The sequence below is a fragment of the Ochotona princeps genome, chromosome 31 (genome assembly GCF_030435755.1).
Source record: "Ochotona princeps isolate mOchPri1 chromosome 31, mOchPri1.hap1, whole genome shotgun sequence".
Classification (NCBI taxonomy): Eukaryota; Metazoa; Chordata; class Mammalia; order Lagomorpha; family Ochotonidae; genus Ochotona; species Ochotona princeps.
Window position 1 is genome coordinate 7,242,593 of NC_080862.1, and position 19,705 is coordinate 7,262,297.

General features: G+C 41.5%; 2 protein-coding genes across 2 annotated transcripts in view; one reads left to right on the top strand and one right to left on the bottom strand.

Moving 5' to 3' along the window:
* Positions 1 to 19,705, bottom strand: part of RASEF (RAS and EF-hand domain containing) — a 43,478-nt gene that overhangs the window by 12,372 nt on the left and 11,401 nt on the right. Inside the window, exons 2-14 of the mRNA XM_004591805.2 lie at positions 17,502 to 17,648; positions 16,565 to 16,655; positions 15,950 to 16,045; positions 15,392 to 15,469; positions 12,241 to 12,356; positions 10,454 to 10,522; positions 9,133 to 9,217; positions 8,214 to 8,302; positions 5,589 to 5,823; positions 5,231 to 5,368; positions 4,974 to 5,121; positions 4,008 to 4,089; positions 1,967 to 2,081 (exon numbers count right to left, since the gene is read on the bottom strand). Of these exons, the coding sequence (XP_004591862.2) occupies positions 1,967 to 2,081; positions 4,008 to 4,089; positions 4,974 to 5,121; positions 5,231 to 5,368; positions 5,589 to 5,823; positions 8,214 to 8,302; positions 9,133 to 9,217; positions 10,454 to 10,522; positions 12,241 to 12,356; positions 15,392 to 15,469; positions 15,950 to 16,045; positions 16,565 to 16,655; positions 17,502 to 17,648 (1,489 nt within the window). The remainder of the gene's footprint in view (positions 1 to 1,966; positions 2,082 to 4,007; positions 4,090 to 4,973; positions 5,122 to 5,230; positions 5,369 to 5,588; positions 5,824 to 8,213; positions 8,303 to 9,132; positions 9,218 to 10,453; positions 10,523 to 12,240; positions 12,357 to 15,391; positions 15,470 to 15,949; positions 16,046 to 16,564; positions 16,656 to 17,501; positions 17,649 to 19,705) is intronic.
* The window catches only part of MFSD14B (major facilitator superfamily domain containing 14B), a 117,556-nt gene that overhangs the window by 8,394 nt on the left and 89,457 nt on the right, over positions 1 to 19,705 (top strand). The gene's annotated exons all lie outside the window — the stretch shown is intronic.

Here is a 19,705-nt window from a genome sequence, read left to right on the forward strand (position 1 = left end):
AGAGCAAGATCTTCTGTCTACTGGTTCACTTCCCAAGTGGCCGCAACAGCTGGAACCAAGCCAATTCAAAGCCAGGGTCATCTTCTGGGTCTCCCACTCAGGGACAACACCTCAAGGCTTTGGGCCATCATCTACTGCTGTGCCAGACCAAAAGCAGGGAGCTGGATGAGAAGTGGAGCAGCCAGGACACAAATCAGCTTCCATATGGGATCCCAGGGCATGCAAACTGAGGATTTAGCCACTAGACCATCACGGCAGATCCCTCACATAATTTTCTATTTCAATGATGTTTACAAGTCAACTTCATTATCCCAAGTACAAAAGACAAATACTTTTTCTACTACTATGAAAGAAAAACAGTTAAAAGTTCGGTTCCTGGCTCCCGGCTTCATATTGGTTCAGCCCTGCTTAACAAAAAGCAGCAGAGGATGGTCCAAAGTGTTGGGACACCGCACCCACATGAGACCCATAAGAAGCTCCTGGCTCCTGGCTTCACATAGTCACCTCCGGTCATGGTGGCCATTTAGGCAGTGAACTAGCAGATGGGAGGCCTTCTATTTCTCCTTCTGTCTGTAAAATCTGCCTATCAAATAAAAATGAATAAATCTTTTACAAAATTGAAGGGGTTAAAAAGGGTATAACCCACCTCAGCAGGCATCTATGAGAACCGAAGACGCCCTGAGTGGCACAGTAGAAAAACCTGGTTCCTAGACGTGAGGAGTGGCCCTGACACACACATATGAGAACTACTTTCAAGGCATCGACAGACAGCGTTCATTCAAGGTTGGAACTACCCCTGATGCTGGATCAAGAAATGAAGCTTTAAAATGAAATTGACTTGACAGCTTATCTCCTCAATGTTCCTTTCAGCAAAGACACCCTAGTAGAAGTAAATACAGGAAGGCAATGAAAGGATCTCCCAAAAATTCACCCATTGGTATGTTTATTAGCGGTAAACAGTGCAGCATCCTTGTGTCTACAAGTTTCATAAGGAGCATAATGATATACTGAATGATGGACTTATTACAATAGTCTTTCAACAACAGAGGGGAAAGCACTGTGGAGAGAGTGGAACAGGAACTCCCTGAGCCTACGGAACTGTGCCATAATCAAACAAAAAACAAAAAGCATGTTGATTCACTGTGTTCTTTGGTGATCTCCCTCAGGATTTAAGGTAGGGTACCACAGAGGAAACGGTCACTCAAAGAAGCAAAGAATATGAGCCACTAGATGACTTTCCAAGCTCACGTAGAAAATCCCAGCACCTTCCTCTTCATGTCATGACCTAAGTAACAACTTCTTGATGAGCTACTCTTACCTTACTTCCGCTTGTTGCTTTAAATCTGTATTCCTCATTACAAGCTCCATAAAACTAGGGCTCTTGTGTTTTATTAACAGATCTACCTCAAGTACCTCAGAGAGTACAGGCAAGAGAGTTACTCAAAAAATATTTTTCATACGTGAGAGGAAGAGATCTTAACAATCACCACTCAATGTCTACAAAACTATTCCATCAACCAATTATTAACCACAGTAAATAAACAGCCATAATTTTAACTTTACCATAATTCCACTATAAGACTTTGCAACCCAGCTGCTTTAATCAAAGTGACTTCCAGGTTAAGGTTGAGAACACGGTAGCTGTAGAATTTGGATGTCAGCACACATACATGTCCAGGTGGTGTTACATCTAGAATTCCACCAAGCGTGGAAGCCCCTCTGTGCATCCAGCTCTACTACATACTAACCACACCACCTCACTGTTCATGCAATCTTGTTCTTTATAGATAGTATATGTTTGCATTTGCTCACGACGGAGTAATGAGCTGATTGACAAGAGAAAAGGCAAGTTTTACCTCCAGGAGCTCCTTCAGCAGTGAATCTTTAGGGGGAACTTGCGTAATTCCTTAGAAACAAGCCAAAATGCTAAGTGCCTTTGGAAATCACCTCCCTTTTGATTTCTTACCTCAATCATGCCCACCCACTCTCGTACATTAAGAAAGCTCTTCTCACACGTGACATCATAGAGCAGCAAAACACCATCTGCTCTTCGGAAGTAAGACTTGGCAATGCTTCTGAATCTGTGCAACAGAGAAGGATACAGTCCGTCAGCTTCCGGCAGCCTCACTCACCTCTAACAAGTATCTTCTTCCTCATCGTCCTTTGCTCTCATCTCCCAATGTTCATCCCAAATGAGAAGAATCTAACAACAACATCTTACTATGAAACTGCCAACTCCAAGGCTTCCGATGGCCCAGTTTAAGTTAACAGGAAGAGAATCTGGGTGACTGAATTGGAAAATTCGATTATTTCCTCCACAGCCTCAAGAATGTCTTCATTTCCCAAAGCATAACTAGGAAAAGATGTATGGCACAAATTCTAGAATTTCAGCCTCAGCAAAAAGTCATCAGAACCCACATGTAGAACCAAGGTGGTGGGTAGGGAATGTTTTAGCCATGTGGAAAAACTAACAACATCCAATACCACAATGTGCCAGAAACGTAAAAATTCAGAGTGGAAAGAATCTCTATGGGAAAAAGCACACCATGGCACACATGCTTTCACTGCATACCAAGTGCAATGAGTATTTTCAATAGGATTGGGTCAACCGCAAATATTTATTTTTAATGTTGAAACACCCAGTCTGCTGGAGCTTATAATCTCCATTTGGATAGATTTTTTTTTTTAAAGATTTATTCATTTTATTACAGCCAGATATACACAGAGGAGAGACAGAGAGGAAGATCTTCCGTCCGATGATTCACTCCCCAAGTGAGCCGCAACGGGCCGATGCGCGCCAGTCCGAAGCCGGGAACCTGGAACCTCTTCCGGGTCTCCCACGTGGGTGCAGCGTCCCAATGCATTGGGCCGTCCTCAACTGCTTTCCCAGGCCACAAGCAGGGAGCTGGATGGGAAGTGGAGCTGCCGGGATTAGAACCGGCGCCCATATGGGATCCCGGGGCTTTCAAGGCGAGGACTTTAGCCGCTAGACCACGCCGCCGGGCCCCATTTGGATAGATTTTTGTCCATTAGCTTACATTCGAATCTTAATACAAGAATAGTTCCTGCTACAGTAATGGCAAGCATACCACACTTACTGTTGAACAACTGAAAGCATTTGATTTCCAAAGAGCTAGACAAGAAGAAGATACCTAGAACCACAACAGAGGATGGAGAATACAAAATATCAATCATCTACCCCAGCTATGTGTTGGCAGTGAAAATCTGGGCAAATGGAGACTCTAAGGTGAACTATGTCCGTCAGTGGATTCTGGAGAGATTTCATTGTGCTTGGAATGGCAAGACTGGCAGCAATTCAGAACTGTTGAACTATCAAAACCACTTGAGCAGGACCCTTGGACCATGCCCCACATTGGGGACCTGGGATGGGTGGGAGGCTGGGTGGGACTTCTCCCTTCATCTCTCCCCTTACCCCAGATACAGAAAAAATAATAATGTGGAAACAATGGATTTACCCACTTTCCTGTAGCCCTTGACCCTTTGTGCCCTAATTAACTATGTAAAGATTATCAAAATAAAATTACAAAAAAGAGAGAAGCTATGCCTAACCATGCTCAAGGGAAATGAGTGTGAGGTAAGGTATTTTTTTTAACCATACATGAGTCGGTGGCTAAGCTTATGTCTCTGCCTTGGACCAAGGTGAGCTGATGGGGTTTCCTCTCCATCACTTATAGTTGCACAGCTAAGGAGACCACACCACATTTCTTCTGCATTTGGAAGTGTTGTCTCATCTAAATTAGTCAAGAGCATTCTTTTCACACCAAGAAAATATCAGCTCAAAGGAACCATGGGCATCTTTTTACACAATTGACAGAAGTGAAGAGATTGTGCATAAATGTCAATGTTCATGAAATTCTAATACACACATAATACATGGATTAAAACATGCTGTTTTCATGGAATGATTTAGTACAAAACAAAAAGCACCCTGCAAGGCCTATACACACAAAGCTAAGCAGAACTGAGAAAGTTCTTCGAACACTTGCCTCTCCTGACCAGCTGTGTCCCAGAGTTGTAAAACTGTTCGTTCTCCATCTACAATCAGAGTTTTCATTTGGAAATCAACTCCTGAAAAGGAATATGAGAGTAGAGAATACGAGGCAAATAATTTCATGGGATTGTACAATCAAGCAACCCTTAGCTGAGACAAAGAGGAATAACTATGGCCTTGAGGGAAACTGATCTTTAAATGAGGTGCAGATACACCTTGCATAATTTGGTTGAAATGGGGGGAAGGGGTTTGGTCCAGGGACAAAGAAGAACTTTCTATTTTTCCAGATGATTAGAGAGAAACTCAGATGTGTATGTGTGCTCACACGCAAGAATGTATATGTGTAGACCCTGCATGTATAAGGACACATCAAAAACTGCAGAAAAGTGGAATTAAAATATAGATTTATATGGGTACAGTTAATTTTTACATACATACAGATGAGGGGTCTTAAAAAGTTCCTGAAAATTTGATGAAGAAAATCCATTCATGGCTTTCAAAAGTTCCCAACACCAAAATAAATGTTTTAATTGTGTTCTTTCACAAACTTTCAGAAGTGTCCTTGTGTGTGTATGTAGGCAAATCTGTGTGTCCATGCATATATGTAAATTTAACTTTGTAAATGCACTCATATGTATGCTATAGTTTTTAGCGACCAGATCATATACTGTGGTCTTTGTACGCATTTAATTGACGTGAACTTTCAGCCTTTTTAATTGGAAGAGTGCTATCCGAGAACCCATTTTACAGACACCCATCATAGAAAGTGCAAAAGCTATATCCATCTCATTTTTTAATTGTTTCACATGGCGGTAGGTTCCTTGAGGGGACACATCTATACAGATGCTCACTCATGCTCTCACACACAGAGACTGAGAGAAATCTGTATTTTGTATTAGAACCCATAAATTCAAGGCCAATTTAAAGATACATTTTCCTATTATTTATTGGAATGGCATACCCAGAGTGGCACTGATATTTCCTCGAAATTCATTCTTGCAAAGTCTCATGAGGAAACTGGACTTCCCCACGGCAGCATCCCCAGCCAGCACAATCTTGTAAGCCTTCCGTGGGCTGGGGAAGTTGGGGCTGTCATTTTCTGTGTCTGTCTATAGGGAAAAAGCCACAGTGAGTGACAAAAACGGTGCCAATTTCTTTCCTAAAACACAATACGGCAAAGTCAAGGAAGTGCCAACGAGCGTCTCAGAGACTACCTACCTGAGCTGAAAGTGCCGAGATGGGCTTCCTTGTTGAACTAATGATGCTGCCTTCATTCACAGACCCTTGGGACTTCCAGTCTAAGACTGAAGCCACATCTTCTGAACCATAGGTCTCTTCATCCCTTATATCAGGAACCTATTTTCAAAAGGCCGACAGTTTAAAAGTCAAAGAAAACCACACAGCTGAGTCAAGAGTCATTATTACGGTAGAACAGAGTTACAAAGAGATTCTTGGTGGAGAAAATAACATTCTACTGACTTCAGCTCCTTTTTAGAACATTCCTAAGACAGAAAACTATGTCAGAAGATTTCAATTAAGGATAAGGGCTGTGACAGCACTGGGTTCCGGAGCTTACATCTGTGTCGGAAGCATCACCCGCCAAGCTCTCCTGTGCCCCGTGTGACCTCTCAAATCCCTGCTGGGGCTTGTATTCCACCTCTAAGTCATACTCGTTGGGATCCCTCAGGGTCGACAAGCCACTGTCGAAGCAGCTCTCGGGCAGACTGTCCACTTCACAACTTCTCCTGTGCATGGGATCACAGAGGGCCAATGAATCACAGTCCTCGTCCACATAGGAGGAGCGGGATGACCTGAAAACACAGGAGGAAGGGGCTTGACCTAAGGGCTCGGAAAGCTCAGCACTGCACGCAGGACTGCACAGATGGAATCAAGCTCAACATGCGCACATTTGCAGAGAGCTATGAGGAAGTCCACGAGAAAGCAACAGGGCAATCACATGTTCAAAGCAACACCAGTATTTCTATGCAAGAATCCATTCACACATTGGTTCTCCAGTCAAGCGTTTTGGAGATGAGGCTAATTTTTAAAGCTCAACTTGATATCCTCATTTAAAGACTACCAAAATGCAAGTACAACCTCACGTTTTATTAAGAAAAATGTACATGGAGCACATGAGTCACTGTATGTTAATGGTGTGTCACATCACATTCTGACTCATGTGTTAAGACTGTAGAAGATCTCTACCTAAAGGGCAGGTTAAGAACCCAGGTGGGGAAAAGCAACCAGGACGATATAAGACTTAAGGTTCTTGGATTTGAGCAATGGCTACTCCCCTATCTTAACAGTTTCCTTCATCAAACACTTAAAGGGATGACACATATGAAGACTTTTTTTCAGGTTGCACAAGAGAAAACAGTCAGGGCCAGTACTGTGGTAATAGGCTAATCCTCTGCCTGCAGCACCGGCATCCCATATGGCTGCTGGTTTGTGTCCAGGCTGCTCTGCTTACGAACAAGCTTCCAGGTTCACAAAAGCTTGGCTCAAGTCCTTGGGCCACTGCACCCAGGCAGAAAGAAGCTCCTGGCCCCTGGCTTTGAACTGGTTCAGCTGCAGCCTTTGCAACCTTCTGGGGAGTGAACCAGCAGATGCAAGATCTCTACCTCTCTTTCCCTCTCTCTCTTCTGTTATTCTGCCTTTCAAATAAAATCTTTTAAAAAGAAAGAAACAGAGCCAATGGTAAACTTTTCTGGAGATCATAAGTCTTGCTCAGCGAATGTTAGCTATTTACTTGAAAAGTAGAGTTACTGAGAATACCTTCCAATCTTCCATCTGCTGGTCACTGCCTAAATAGCTGTAACTGTTGGGGCTGGAGCAGCTGAAGTCAGGAGTTTGAATGCTGTCTGGGTTTTCCACGCAGGTGGCAGGGTCTCAAGTACTGGGCCATCTTTCAGTGATATTTCTCAGGCTATTTGCAGCGAGCTGAACCAGAAGTGGTACAGCTGGGGTGCAAACCAGCACCCACATGGGATGCAGGCACAGCAGGTAGTAGCTTTACCTGCTGCTCTACAACACCCACCCCTAGCTATTTGTATTTAACAAAGAGTAAAGGAAAAATGAAATCCTGTGTTGAGGGATCACCCCCACAAATATCTGAGTCTAAATTTAAAACATAGGGACAACTTGACGTCGTCCAACTCAAACGTGTATCCTTTTTTTGTTCAACCATTCAGCTCTTCCCTGGGAACACTTCCTTTACTGTCATGAACCATGTAAAAATATAAAACAAGTTATATTTCTGATAGAGATCTTGAAAGCAACACAAATTTTCAAGTTATGATCAAATAAAGCTGTCAAGCAGGAAAATTAAATGTGTAAGATCCTTTTAAGCTTCTATAGTAGCACCAAAACTGTACCAAACTATCCAGCCCTTAGAAAGGAACAGACCACGGCAGCCTCTAGGTGTGGCGGGAGACAATGAGCAGCGCAGTGCTAGCTCCCCGCACCTCTGGCGAACTGGTACTGTGATGACCGCCCTTCACCTTGACCTCGGAGGACCTTGCAGTCCTTTATTTACAAGCCTTACTCAGTGTCTGCTCTCCAAGAGAAAAATCTTTTTAAAATGATGAAATTGTAAAGCGATTCTGAGTTATGTATCTGCCTATTTGCTTAGAACTGATTAACAGTCCAGAAAAAAAAACAGAAATAACAGCTCTACTCTTTCACTTAAGTTAGACTAAATTCTAACGTTTGTTCACTTTTGTGCTTCCTTCAGTGTTGTAGCTTACAAACATCCACTGGCAAGATTTCTGTTTCAAGGGTTTTCTTTCTCTGGGACACAGCTCACATGAACTCTTCAGCATTTACCAATCACAACAGTTTCAACATCCTATAATGCATGAATTCCAGCATTATATACAGTAAGTCCATGGTTTTCCCTGAAATAGCTCTGACTCAATCTACTTCCTGTTAAATGTAATAGGGCGTAAAGCAGTGGTAATATTGCACCAAACCATGTCAGAACATCTTTAAAAACCTAAGAAACTTTACCAAGTTCAAAGGATTTTACTTGTAACAGGATTCGTGTTTCAGAACTTTAAAGTGAGTTTCAAGAAAACAGAAATTACAGCCCCAAATATATTACACTGCTTGGATTCATCTAAAAGGAAATATGGAAATATACTTTCTTTTTACTTTTGATTTAGGTTTCAAATTCAGCAACAAAAAGCAGATGTTGACATACCTGTCGTAGGCCAGAGGTGGAGCCGGATGACCACTACATTTAAGAGTGCTTCTAGAAATCGTATTCCCTGGTGATACATTATTCATGCGCTGTGACAAATGAGTAACTACTTGTTATTTCATGTAAAAATTCCTCACTCATACACACAGTTTTCAAAGAGTGGAGAAACGAGTTCACAGCAAAGATAATGCAGTCTGTCTTTGCCATCAAATCAGGTCTAAACCCTTTCGTATATTCTATAAAGGGTTATTCTTATTCCCCAGAGTTTCCAAGAACCTGGAATATCAATTTCCATGGACTTACATCTTTACAAACCATAATTTGGCCTAGTGATTGGTTTTTTTTTTCATATACAAATATGGTGCTGAAATCTTCCACTTGAAGTTGACCTCCGAAAGTGTTCAGAGGATTCAAGGAAAATGTCGTCTTGGGAAGGTCCTCAAACTTCCAAATGGAGTTTAGTTTCTGAAGGAAGGTTTGAAACCCACAGCCCCTAGCCCACTGCATTACTATCATAAGGAGCATTCGCTGTGGCTTAACACACACCCCTACCCAGAGCTTGCTTGCTCTCTTTCAACTGGGATATATTTTATTTCTTCCTCCATGTGATTTCCAAATTATTCTTATACTGTCTGCAAATCCCAATCACGCTATGAACTTAGGCAAAGCTCACACTTTAGGCTGTTTTTAGTTTTTCAGAGCATTCAACAATGCTTGATCAATGTGGAGGCATTTATTGATGTAGAAGGATCACATTTTTCTTTTAATTTGGAGAAATGTTGCCTTTCTATACTGTGGAAAGAACTCATTATTACAAGGACTTACATGAAAGTATCTGGTAAGAAACCAAACGATTTTTACCACCTTCAAATAATCCCAACACCAGAAAAACTGAAAAGCATCTTAAAATACAGCATACCAAGGATCTGTTCAACTTGCTGTAACTGTTTTCAAGGGCACTTCTAAGGCCGTCATTACTGTCATGCAGCTTCCGGTTAGCTGTTCTGCACAGTCAAGAGACAGAGATAAGGAGAGTATTAGTGTAGCTCAACGTCACCACGATTTTTCAGGTCCTGGCATTCAGAATGTGACGTTATGACACTGTGCCCCTTGGAAGCTCATTTGCTAAGATCCAATTCTTTGTTCAAAGTGCAGCAACTGAATTGATCAGTTGTGTCTCTTTGGAGGTCGGAGTGTTTTAGCAAGGAATTAGCAATTCCCTCAGCTATCTGCATAGTTTGCAGACTGGGTTTCCCAGTGGCCTGAATGCAGAGGGCCTGTCGCCCATCTCGGCAGTCTCCTGCTGTTCCACCAAACACTGCTCACATCAGATCACCACACTCACGTTGATCTCTGACAACTCAGGGCTCACATCCCAACACAGGTTCTTACTTCCTTATAACATAATGGAAGTTATGTTACACGTCAGCCTTGGCTGCCCCTTCCACACAAGGGGGACAGTAGCAGAGTCCTTGCCTCACCGAGTGGCTCATCTTCCCTCTCTTACTGCCAGTTCAGCCTTCAGATGCCAACTCAGTTGTCACCTCCCCCAGGAACACCGTGATGACCTTCATGGGGCAGTCGAAGCCTTGAGGGCACATGTCTTCCTCTACCGCTCCTCTCCCAGTTAGCGTTTCCTATTTCTATCTGAAACTTTTATCAGTTTCTGCTTTCGTCCCTAAATTAGCCTCATGTAGAAAGTAGCTTTTTTTTTTCTTTCTGCTTGTAGTCATTTTCCTAGCTCCTGGAATATGGAAAAGGTGCTACGGAACAACATAAAGCCTGACTTTCGCTTTTTTGAAAGAATTAAAACCAGAAGAAAAACTGGTCTGGGTAGAAAAAAGAAAGCAGGTGGAGAGGTGGAAGTCAGGTGGGTTAAGAGGAATAGAGTGTTAGTATCACTGCCACTTTGTTATGAAGTGGACAAAGCAGGTGTCACATATCCACATACGGAGAAAAAAAGAAAAACATGCTCTCACCAAGGACAGTAACTTATGATTTCAGATCAGAACTGTTCTTTACTGAGACAGTCAAGACACATAAGCTGACTCGCAAGGACTTTCAGAGAGGTATTCTTTATTTCCTGCATTTGATGAATGTGCTTCAGCAGACATGTTGAATATGCCACAGAGAAACAGACCTGCGAACCTAGACTTGTGACAACGTGTGTTGCATGTGGCGCGTGTCTTAATAAAAGGGAAATGAACATGGAATGAAGGTTTTATATGAGGAGAACTTACTGGAGTATTTCAATTTGCCTCTCAAGATTATTTCGATCTTCTGTGTATTCTCGGATTATTTCCAGATCCCTGCAAAATTATATTTTACGTTTGAATGAGAATCGGGTGACAAGTCCTGCTCTCTCTATACCTTACACTCCTGGCCTGGGTTCACCTTGCTCAGAGATGGCTGTCCTTGATCCTGGTCCTGTTCACTTGTGCTTCCTCTCTCTTCATCTGAGATTCTACGGAGTAGACTTTAAAAAGCTCATAGAAAAGAAATTAGGAGATTTATTTTGGTGAAAAAAAAATCTGAAGTTGTTAGATCTGGTTTCTGCTTTCTTGTAATTCCTTCTCCCCTCCCTAACTTCACTAACTCCACCTCATATCCTGCTTCTCCCCCCAACTCCACCCAGCCCCACCTCACCCCAAACTACAGAACCAGGCTCTCGAGGCTTCCCAGAGACTCATGTTTAATTGCCTCTGTTTTGTTATAGAAGCCCTGGCCTCCTCCTCCTCCATCTGCGCTCAGAACAGGTGTACCCCCATTACTGCCCTAGACCCATGACTTGGTAGCCAAACCCTATCATAGCTGTCCCAAACTCTTGGGATTCCCAATTGTGCGCACAAAAACATGTCCATCTGCCTTCCAAACACTGAAGCTAAAATTTCTCAACTGTTTGTACAAACTTCAATTCCTTAACCAGAAATTCTGAGTCTTTTTGTTATAGAATCAAGTTAAGTTCTAAACTACTTACTTCATTTATATTTTCTGCTTCAAAATGTCTCTGGCCTGACTACCTCTCCCCAAGCCAGGCTGTTCCTTCCCTGTGTTCTTGCCCTGATTTTACTGTTGACTCACCTGTAACATCTGATACTCTCTTTTCCTGGGTATAAAAACTTGGGGTTCTGTGCCTTGAAGGAGTTAAACCAATCACGCTGAGGATGGCTGCCAGCAGAGGGCAGTGCTCTAGCTTGGAGCTGCTGCAGTAGCCTTCAGGGCCAACTACTCAGCAGCACAAACATGAGCCTCGACTCAGCTGCTTTTTCAATTTTTAAAAAAATGTACCAATATAAAGTGAACAAATTTCACATACATCACAATACAGACTTAGGAACCGAGTGAAACTTACCTTCTTCTAAACAAAAAGTCCTGTAATCCCATGACAACTGTGACACTACAGGTAGTATGATTTCTGACACTCTTTTAAAGTTATTTAGCTGTTACTATTTCTTCCTTCCAAAATATTTAATTCATGCATTGTATGTTTTCTGTTAACTGATTAATCTTGTAAACAAAGCAAACAACATATTCCCTCCCACACCCTGTGTGCTGTACTGGAGAATACACATACAGAGATCTTTATGTAACATGCCCTTGACACACGTTTGTGTGTAGGAATACAGTGGGCGCTAGTAATACCATACTTTAAAGAATTAAAAAAAATATTTCCCTAAAAAGTCTACTTTTTATACACTTTATGGTCAGAACTCCTGGTGGCAAAGATGTGAACAAGCTGCCTCTTCATACTTCAGGAATATTTTCTTCCAGCTCCCAGTTAATTCAACCACTTATTAAGCTCCGTACTACGCTAAACAGGCAGCAATTAAACAAGCTAATCTGTTGACGATAATTAGAAACAAAGAATTATGAATTATGGCATTCAAAACATAGTAGTTGGAAAGCCTGGAACATTAACAAATGAATGGTTGCCCTTTAATATCACAGAGCTGAAATGCATTCATGCGGGAGATCAACTCCTCCAACATTATACCCCAACTGTAAAACAAAATGCAAACTTCCATACCTCTCTGCGTTCAGGCTCTGATTAGCATAATCGCTTCTCAAAGCATCTAGTTCACTCTGAAGAAAGGCTATGCTTGTCTGGGCTTCTAAAAGATCTTTTTTAACTTTCTGATTTTCCTGGAGAAAAGAAGCAGTGCGAAACATTAGATTCAGCGGCATGAGCCTGGGAGAAGTGAGCTGGATCCTCCCACACATCACTCCCACTTCGCCTTCATTCCTCAGATCCTGCTCCAAGAACTGACTACCAATTCAAAGTAGCTTCAAATTACTAGAAGTTATTAAAGTATCAAAACTTTACATCCTCAAGGCCATCTTCATTTTTCAGACTTGACATCAAGTATCTAACTACAATAGCCTAGCATACTTCAGTAAGTTTTTGGCAAACTAACAGACGAAATGTCTAAACACCTCTTTTTTCTTAATGAGAGCTACAAAGGTACAATTAAACATTTTTTTGTGAAAACAGTGCCTATTACATTACAGACTGCTTTCTTAGACCGGCTAGTTTTAACAATATTTCCTATAACTTTACATTGTAAGTGTTACACTGATCAATAAGTCAGCGGATTAGAAAATATGTTTCTTTAAAAAAGAAACAAATAACTACAGACCTCTGGTTAGAGATCTGTGCTAAACACATGTTTTTCCCCCACGTTAGCAATGAAATACCAAAGGAGATGAATAGGAGATGGATTTGTGAACAATGAAGTGACTTGACCACACATACAGAGGATGGAAACGAAATGACACTGTCCTCCCTTGGAAATCCAGAAGTGTGTTGCACGCTCTACCACAGAACAGCCAAGAGCAGGTGATCAGATGTCCCCACCGAGCTGCGCTGGGGTGAAGAATCGGAATAAGCTTGAGACATCTCTGCCATTCTCCTGTCTCACGCTAGCAAACAGAAGACAGGCACAGTGTTTCCAAAGGCAACAACAGAGCACTTGTCAGAGGACTGAATGAGTCCCATAAGGAAAGCCAGGATTTCTCTTGGCATAGCCCTGGCCTGCTCATTCTGTATCTGCAGCTGACGGTCAGCTTTGCACCAAGCCTCGGGCAGAGGTACAGCGGTGAGGAAGCTGTTTGCCTGGTTGCATACACCTACACTAACTCCCTGAAATGATGAGTATAACCTTCCACTCTAAACTATGAACAGAGAAACCAAGAGTTGTCCAGCATTTAGGGAAAAAAGGAGAGAGAGAGAGAGAGAGAGAGAGAGAGAGACCGACCTAAATGAACAAATGCTAAAAGAATGGGCTTTACCTAGACAAGTTCTCCATCAACTGTAAAGGGAATGAAGACACATTCAAATATTCAAAAACTGAGAAATTTTATTCCTCACATACCCTTTCTGCAGAATGTCCCTTAAGAGTGTACTATGCCAAAATAAAGATGAAAAAATCCAAAAGAAAAACTGTAATATGAAAGTGCTATAATTCAGTGAAAGACCCAAAGAAAAAGTTGCAAGTCCTCGTCAGTCTAGTGGACTCCAAAATTACTGCCTCCAAGAAGAAAAATAAATTTCCTGAATTGGGAAGAATAAATAATATTTCTTAAAGTATCACTGATGTAAGGAAGATGGTAGTTGTTTTGTTTTGTTTTTTTAATGTAGAAACTGTGGTACTTCTATGCCATGGAATACTACACAGGCATTAAAAAGAATAAAACTACCATTTGCAACAAAATGGTCCCAGCTGGAGACCAGCATGCTCAGTGAAATAAACCAGTCTAAAAAGGACAAATACTATACATTGTTTCTGATAAAAGGCAACATTCATGTCAAATGCAGAACAAAGTATATAGCTAAACCTTCTCCAAGATGAACTGTGTTGTGGGACTAGCATATTGGAAAGTCAAGCCATGTTGCAACATGCATCTCTACTTCTGAGTAAAAGGTGGACTGCCAACGAAGCTGCTATATAGAACCTTTACCATTTGATAATACTTCCAACCAATGCCTATACCTACAACGCCATGATACACTTAAATAGTAAAATGCTGGACTTACCACTGTTGAAGATCTGTACTGTTGTAATATGGGGGAAAATGGCAGGTGGGGTAGAGAATAGCAAGGCAGGAAGGGGAAGGGTGGAAGAAATTCCTCTAACTAGAAAGCTGAATCATGGAAAATAATGTGACAATAAAACTTAAAAATGTATTTACTTTTGAGAGAGAAAGACCACCTTTGTTGTGCTGGCCCACTTCCCAATCCCCTAAATGCCCATAATGGTCAGGGTTTGGTGAGGCCGAAGCCTGGAACCAGGATCTCAGGAACTCGGTTCAGGTCTTCTGTGTACATGACTGGTACTCAGGTATTTAACCCACGAGCTGTTACCCTGTTGGGTACATATTAGCAGCAAGCTTGAGCCAGGAGCAGAGCCAACACTCCAATGAGGGAAGAAGGCATCTTAACTGCTTATGCCAAAGGATGCCCTGGTGGCTTTCTCTTAGAACCAGAAATCAATAGCTGAATCAGAAAATCCAAGGAAAATCCAAGGAAAGCAAGTCACTCTTTAATAATGATCTAGATACAAAAGCAGCTAAAGGCGATCTACATTTGGAACCACTAAGGTATAAAGGCGATTCATTTGATCAGAAGCTGGAAACTTCTCTGGTGAGTCATACAGAAAAAAAAGAAAGAAAGAAAAAGAAACGCACGTCTATTCCACTTCTTGGCTCTGAGTGAAAATACTGAAAGTCATAGAAAATTTCCTTCACCTGCTTTCAATTTCTGCAATCAATCTAACATCAAAGCAAAGCAATCTTAGTAAGAACAAGAGATCTAAACGCCATCAATTGTAGCAACTGAATTAGTAAAGACAGAAGATCTAAAAGGGTCAAGAAGGGTTAGTCGGGGGGAAGCAAAGGCAGTCACATCAAGATGCAAATGAGTTAGTCTGCTAATAATGACATGTAACTAGACTGCGGGGAGTTTAAGCATCATGTCTCACTTTGAACAAAACTTAGAGCATTCACGACAGGCGGCACAATGAGGGGTAAACCCTGTATGAATAGCTTACAGGTAGGTGAAGACTTTCTCTAATGTGGTATTAACTTCTCTTTAAGCTTCTAATTCTGGAACACTGACATACTGACATGATTATGTATATGTAGTCTAACAGAAAATGCAGTTTAAACAAAGGGATTCTTACCATTGACAAATCATAAATTTGTTTTTTTAATGCAGTCACATCTTCCTTTTGACTTATATGTTTTGACTGTTCTTCAAGCTGGAAGAGCAAATCAGTTGGGCAATTACAAATTTTACGTTGAATTACTTTGGTGAGATTTGAAAGTATCCTTGACTAAAGATTAAAACTACAGGAGTCAAACATCCACTGACTACCCATCTAGTACCTTGTAGCTCAGCAGGGGTAGGGAGCCAGGTGTACATAACCCAGAGAGCTACCCGCTGCCATGAAGCTTGCAGTGAACATGGAAGAACGGACTGAGAGCAATCGGTTGGTGAAGACGAAAGAAACCAAAGTGGGGTCTGATGGACAACTGTTGATGGGATCAGATTTATGCCAATGCCAGAGAGCCCCCCCAAAAAATAAGAGAAGCTGAGGTGTCCTTGAACATTTTAAGAAGCCAACTTGACTCTGAAGTCTGATTCTCTCTGCCATTTCAATGCATTTTCATGTTTGAAGTCACTAGCTGAGACAGAGACCCCGAGGCTGCTCCTCAACATCTGGCTATCACAACCTTACCTTTTTTAGTTTTTTTATGGTCACCTGCAGGTCCCCTACTTCTGTTTCATACTGACGTCTGAGGTCAGTGAGAGCCTCCTCAGCTTTGCGTTTTTCCTAAAACAAAATCAGAAAGATCTGGGTGATTCAAATAGGACCAGCCTCCTAAACAATCTTCAAGCACACATGAGGTGGAAAATAATGTGGTTCCCATGAAGGTTGACTTCAATTCTTCTACATGGCAGGCAGAGAGGACTAGAAAGGGCTGGTAGACCAAAACCAGTGACTCAGAGCATACAACAGCTCCGGAATTGGAGACTGCAAAAGTACAAGGACTGTGCAACCTCCTATCCGAATCACCACCTATCGTTATCATCCCCGCTGATTTTTTTTACTGCGTTCATCACCGTATTTATCTGCCTATTTATCTGTATGTGCTTGATAACTATCTTTTCTTCCTCCATCTCAAAAAAAAAAAAAAAAAAAAAAAAAACACCTCCAGTAGAAAATTCATCAGAGTACTGGTGGAAGCCTGGATTTGCTGTATCTACACCCAAAAGAATGCCTGGGGCCTTATACATAAAAGAAACCACTCTATAAAGAACGCCGGATGAGCAGCCAGTCCCACAAACTCACATCTTTCCGTGTCTTATGTTCTGCAGCCTGAACCCTCTTATCCATTTCCTCTTCCAGCTCACTCAACTGCATGGCTGCCTTGTCCTGGGCTCTGAAATGCAAAAAGGATTGCACCTTCCAATTATAATCTTGAACTTGTTACACAAATGCAAAACTTTAAATGCATCCATTTTGGGGCCCCAGAGAAATATACCATTCAAAATAATGTAACATTCATCTTCCATGCCGTTAAATGGAACTGGAAACATGGCGAGTTCAAAATCAAATACTGTTAGGATTAGATATTAAATAGTGAGGTTAAATTACATTAAATTCAATTGTAGCAGGAAAAAAAAACAAACTTCGGTAAGTTACCAAATATATTCTGAAAAATTTTGAAATCCTTTTTATTATGGTTGAGTTACAATCCTGGACCAAAAAGAAAACCAAAAAAAAAAAACAAAACAAAACTTCATGGCAAAGAAATGACTAGATCTAATTTTGAGTTTTGTTTAGATTTTTCATGGTGGCCATAATATCTTCCAGTCTCTTGCCATGATAATTTTTTTTGCCATGACAATTTTTGTAACTATTTTCATCCTCTTTTTTCATATGCAAGAACTGAGACTCCAGGAGAATCACTAAGCTGCCCCAAAGTCTCACACCTGTAACTGACCAGCTTAGGCTCCCAATGAGACTGGCCTAACTCCTGTTATTTCCTATACATTTACAGTGGTATACAATAAACCTCTGAATTGCTGTGTATTAAGGAACTGGTCTCACCGATGCTGACAACTTCAATAAGTCACTGTCTGACTCAGCTTCCCTATATTGGCTTGAGAGTGCTGTAAATTCTGAAGCTGCATCCCGTGACACTCAGTCCATTCTCCACCCAGTTCAAGGACAGGCAGCAGCTCAAGGGACCTGCATGCCTCCCAGAAAAGAAGGACTTCCACACCTCTTCACAGCAAGGGCCAGGCTTTCCATTTCTGAGCTTTGAAGTTTGATCTCACGGATAAAGTTCCTTATGACATGTTCATAGGGCTGAATGAGTCTTGGTTCGACAAGGTTGATGTTTTGGTACAAGGTACCAACTTGTTCTTTCCTAAAAAAAAATTTTAATGAAACTGATTAAAAACTAAACAAGCAAAATTTAAAGAATACTTTTAGGAAAGAGACACGTAAGCAAAGAGCCAAGGAAGGATTAAAAAAAAAAAAATAGAATTATCCGAGTTGGGAAATGGACAGCAGTCAGTCCTGCTGTGTTCGTCTCCAGATTTGAAGTTGGACGCCTAGGCGGGCAGGGGACATGCACAGGAAGGGGTCACAGTCAAGGATATTCCTTTTGGTTACTGCTGCTGACTTTCAATAGAAAAGTAAATAAATTTGCAGAGAAGTTTGGCAACAAACCAATCCTATTTTATTGATCTCCAGTAAGACATGCTTTAACCCTCACGGGCCTAAGGGTGAATTTATCCATTATTCTCTAGTCAGTTAAAAACTACCTCATCAAAATTCATATTCAAACAGAAGTTTTCAAAAAGTTCATGGAAAATGTGCATCATCTTTTATTATTTGCAAAATATTTATATTTACATTTTTAAAGTCCCAGATTATACTTATAACCAACAAGGGTTCCCATGAGCTTCTCTGCAGTACTGTGTGGGCCTAATAATTACAGCATTCTCCATCATGTTCGAAGCCTTCCCTGACTCTTGGCCTGTATGTCCTTGTACAGTTCACCCCACCAACCATGCAATTCAACCTTCCTTTTGCTGCAGAGCAGAGCTGTGCTTGCTAGCATCTAAGCTATTACTGTACGAGAGAAGAAGCACTTCTTCAAAGTGAAGAACGTTGATACTAGGTAAAAGGAACGCCACAACTTTAGAGAAATAGCAAATCTTTGGGGGCCCAAGATGATTACTTCCCATAATACTAGAATATGCCAATTTTTATCAAGTCTAGAAATGTTAGAAATCATTAATGGTTGTGGGGAAGTTAAGTACTTTCATAGACTTCATTATTTAGCAATTACCCAGTCATTTCTAGCGTAAGATTTTACATTTCTACAATTTTACAGTCACTCCCCTGACACTGCAAAATGCTTTTGCCTACCACTCCTGAAAAAGACCACTTTCTTCAGGAGCTGTCTGACCCTGACCACTCAGAAATCCCAAGGCCAAAATGCACACACATCCCTCCCTTCCACACTGCCAACTCCGTTGAAGACAGTCCATGAAGACGCTAAGCATGCAGGAAACAATATGACAGCTGAGGCTTTATTCATGGAAAGGGCACATCTCCCAACCAGAAAGCATGTATAGAATAATATTTACAGTAAAAATAATGCTTTATTGAAATGTGCTAAGATTGAAATGTTTTCTCCACTGCACCTCAGCCCCATGAGCCAGGATGAAACACGTATCCTCTACAGCTTCTGTTTCCTTGCTGCCACATGGGTGTGCGGTAAGAATGGACCCTATTAAAGCACACAAGAGGACAGCAGATGGTACACGGGACCATCAGTGAGCAGACGGCATGGATCACTGCTATTCCTCTGGACTATCTCATCAACTTTCAAAGAAGTCGATGCTCGTTTCCCTTCTCTGTCTGCTGAGTCAAGAAGGCTGAATAAAAGCAAGGCTTCATCGTGGGCACTGGTTGGAACTGTGCTCCAGGGTCAGATTTGAGGTCTGAGGTTCGTCTACAAAGGTTACAGTCCAGGGGGAGTCTATTTTTTTTAATACCACATAGAAGATATGTTAGGCTTTGTGTGCCATCTGACCTCTGTGGCAACAAAGCAGCTTTATTACCACAGGGTGAAGATAGTCCAGGACAAGCTTCAATGAGTGAGTTTGTCTGTGCTCCAACAAAACTTTATTTACACAACCAGGTGGAGTGCCAAACAGACCTTGCCTTGCTGGATGTTGTTAACCAGGCTGTAGGCAATGGAATAGGGGATGGGTAATATAGAACTCACCCTTTTATATCCAGGAAAATATGCTTTTGTTTACAGCTTGTTCCTAGGTGAGATTAAAAACCTCTTCCATACATAGAAGCTCATTCTGTTAGATCACATTACTTTTAAAAGACATGTATTTTTATTGGAAGTCAGAGAAGAGAGAGAGGAAGATCTTCCATCTGCTGGTTCACTCCAAGCGG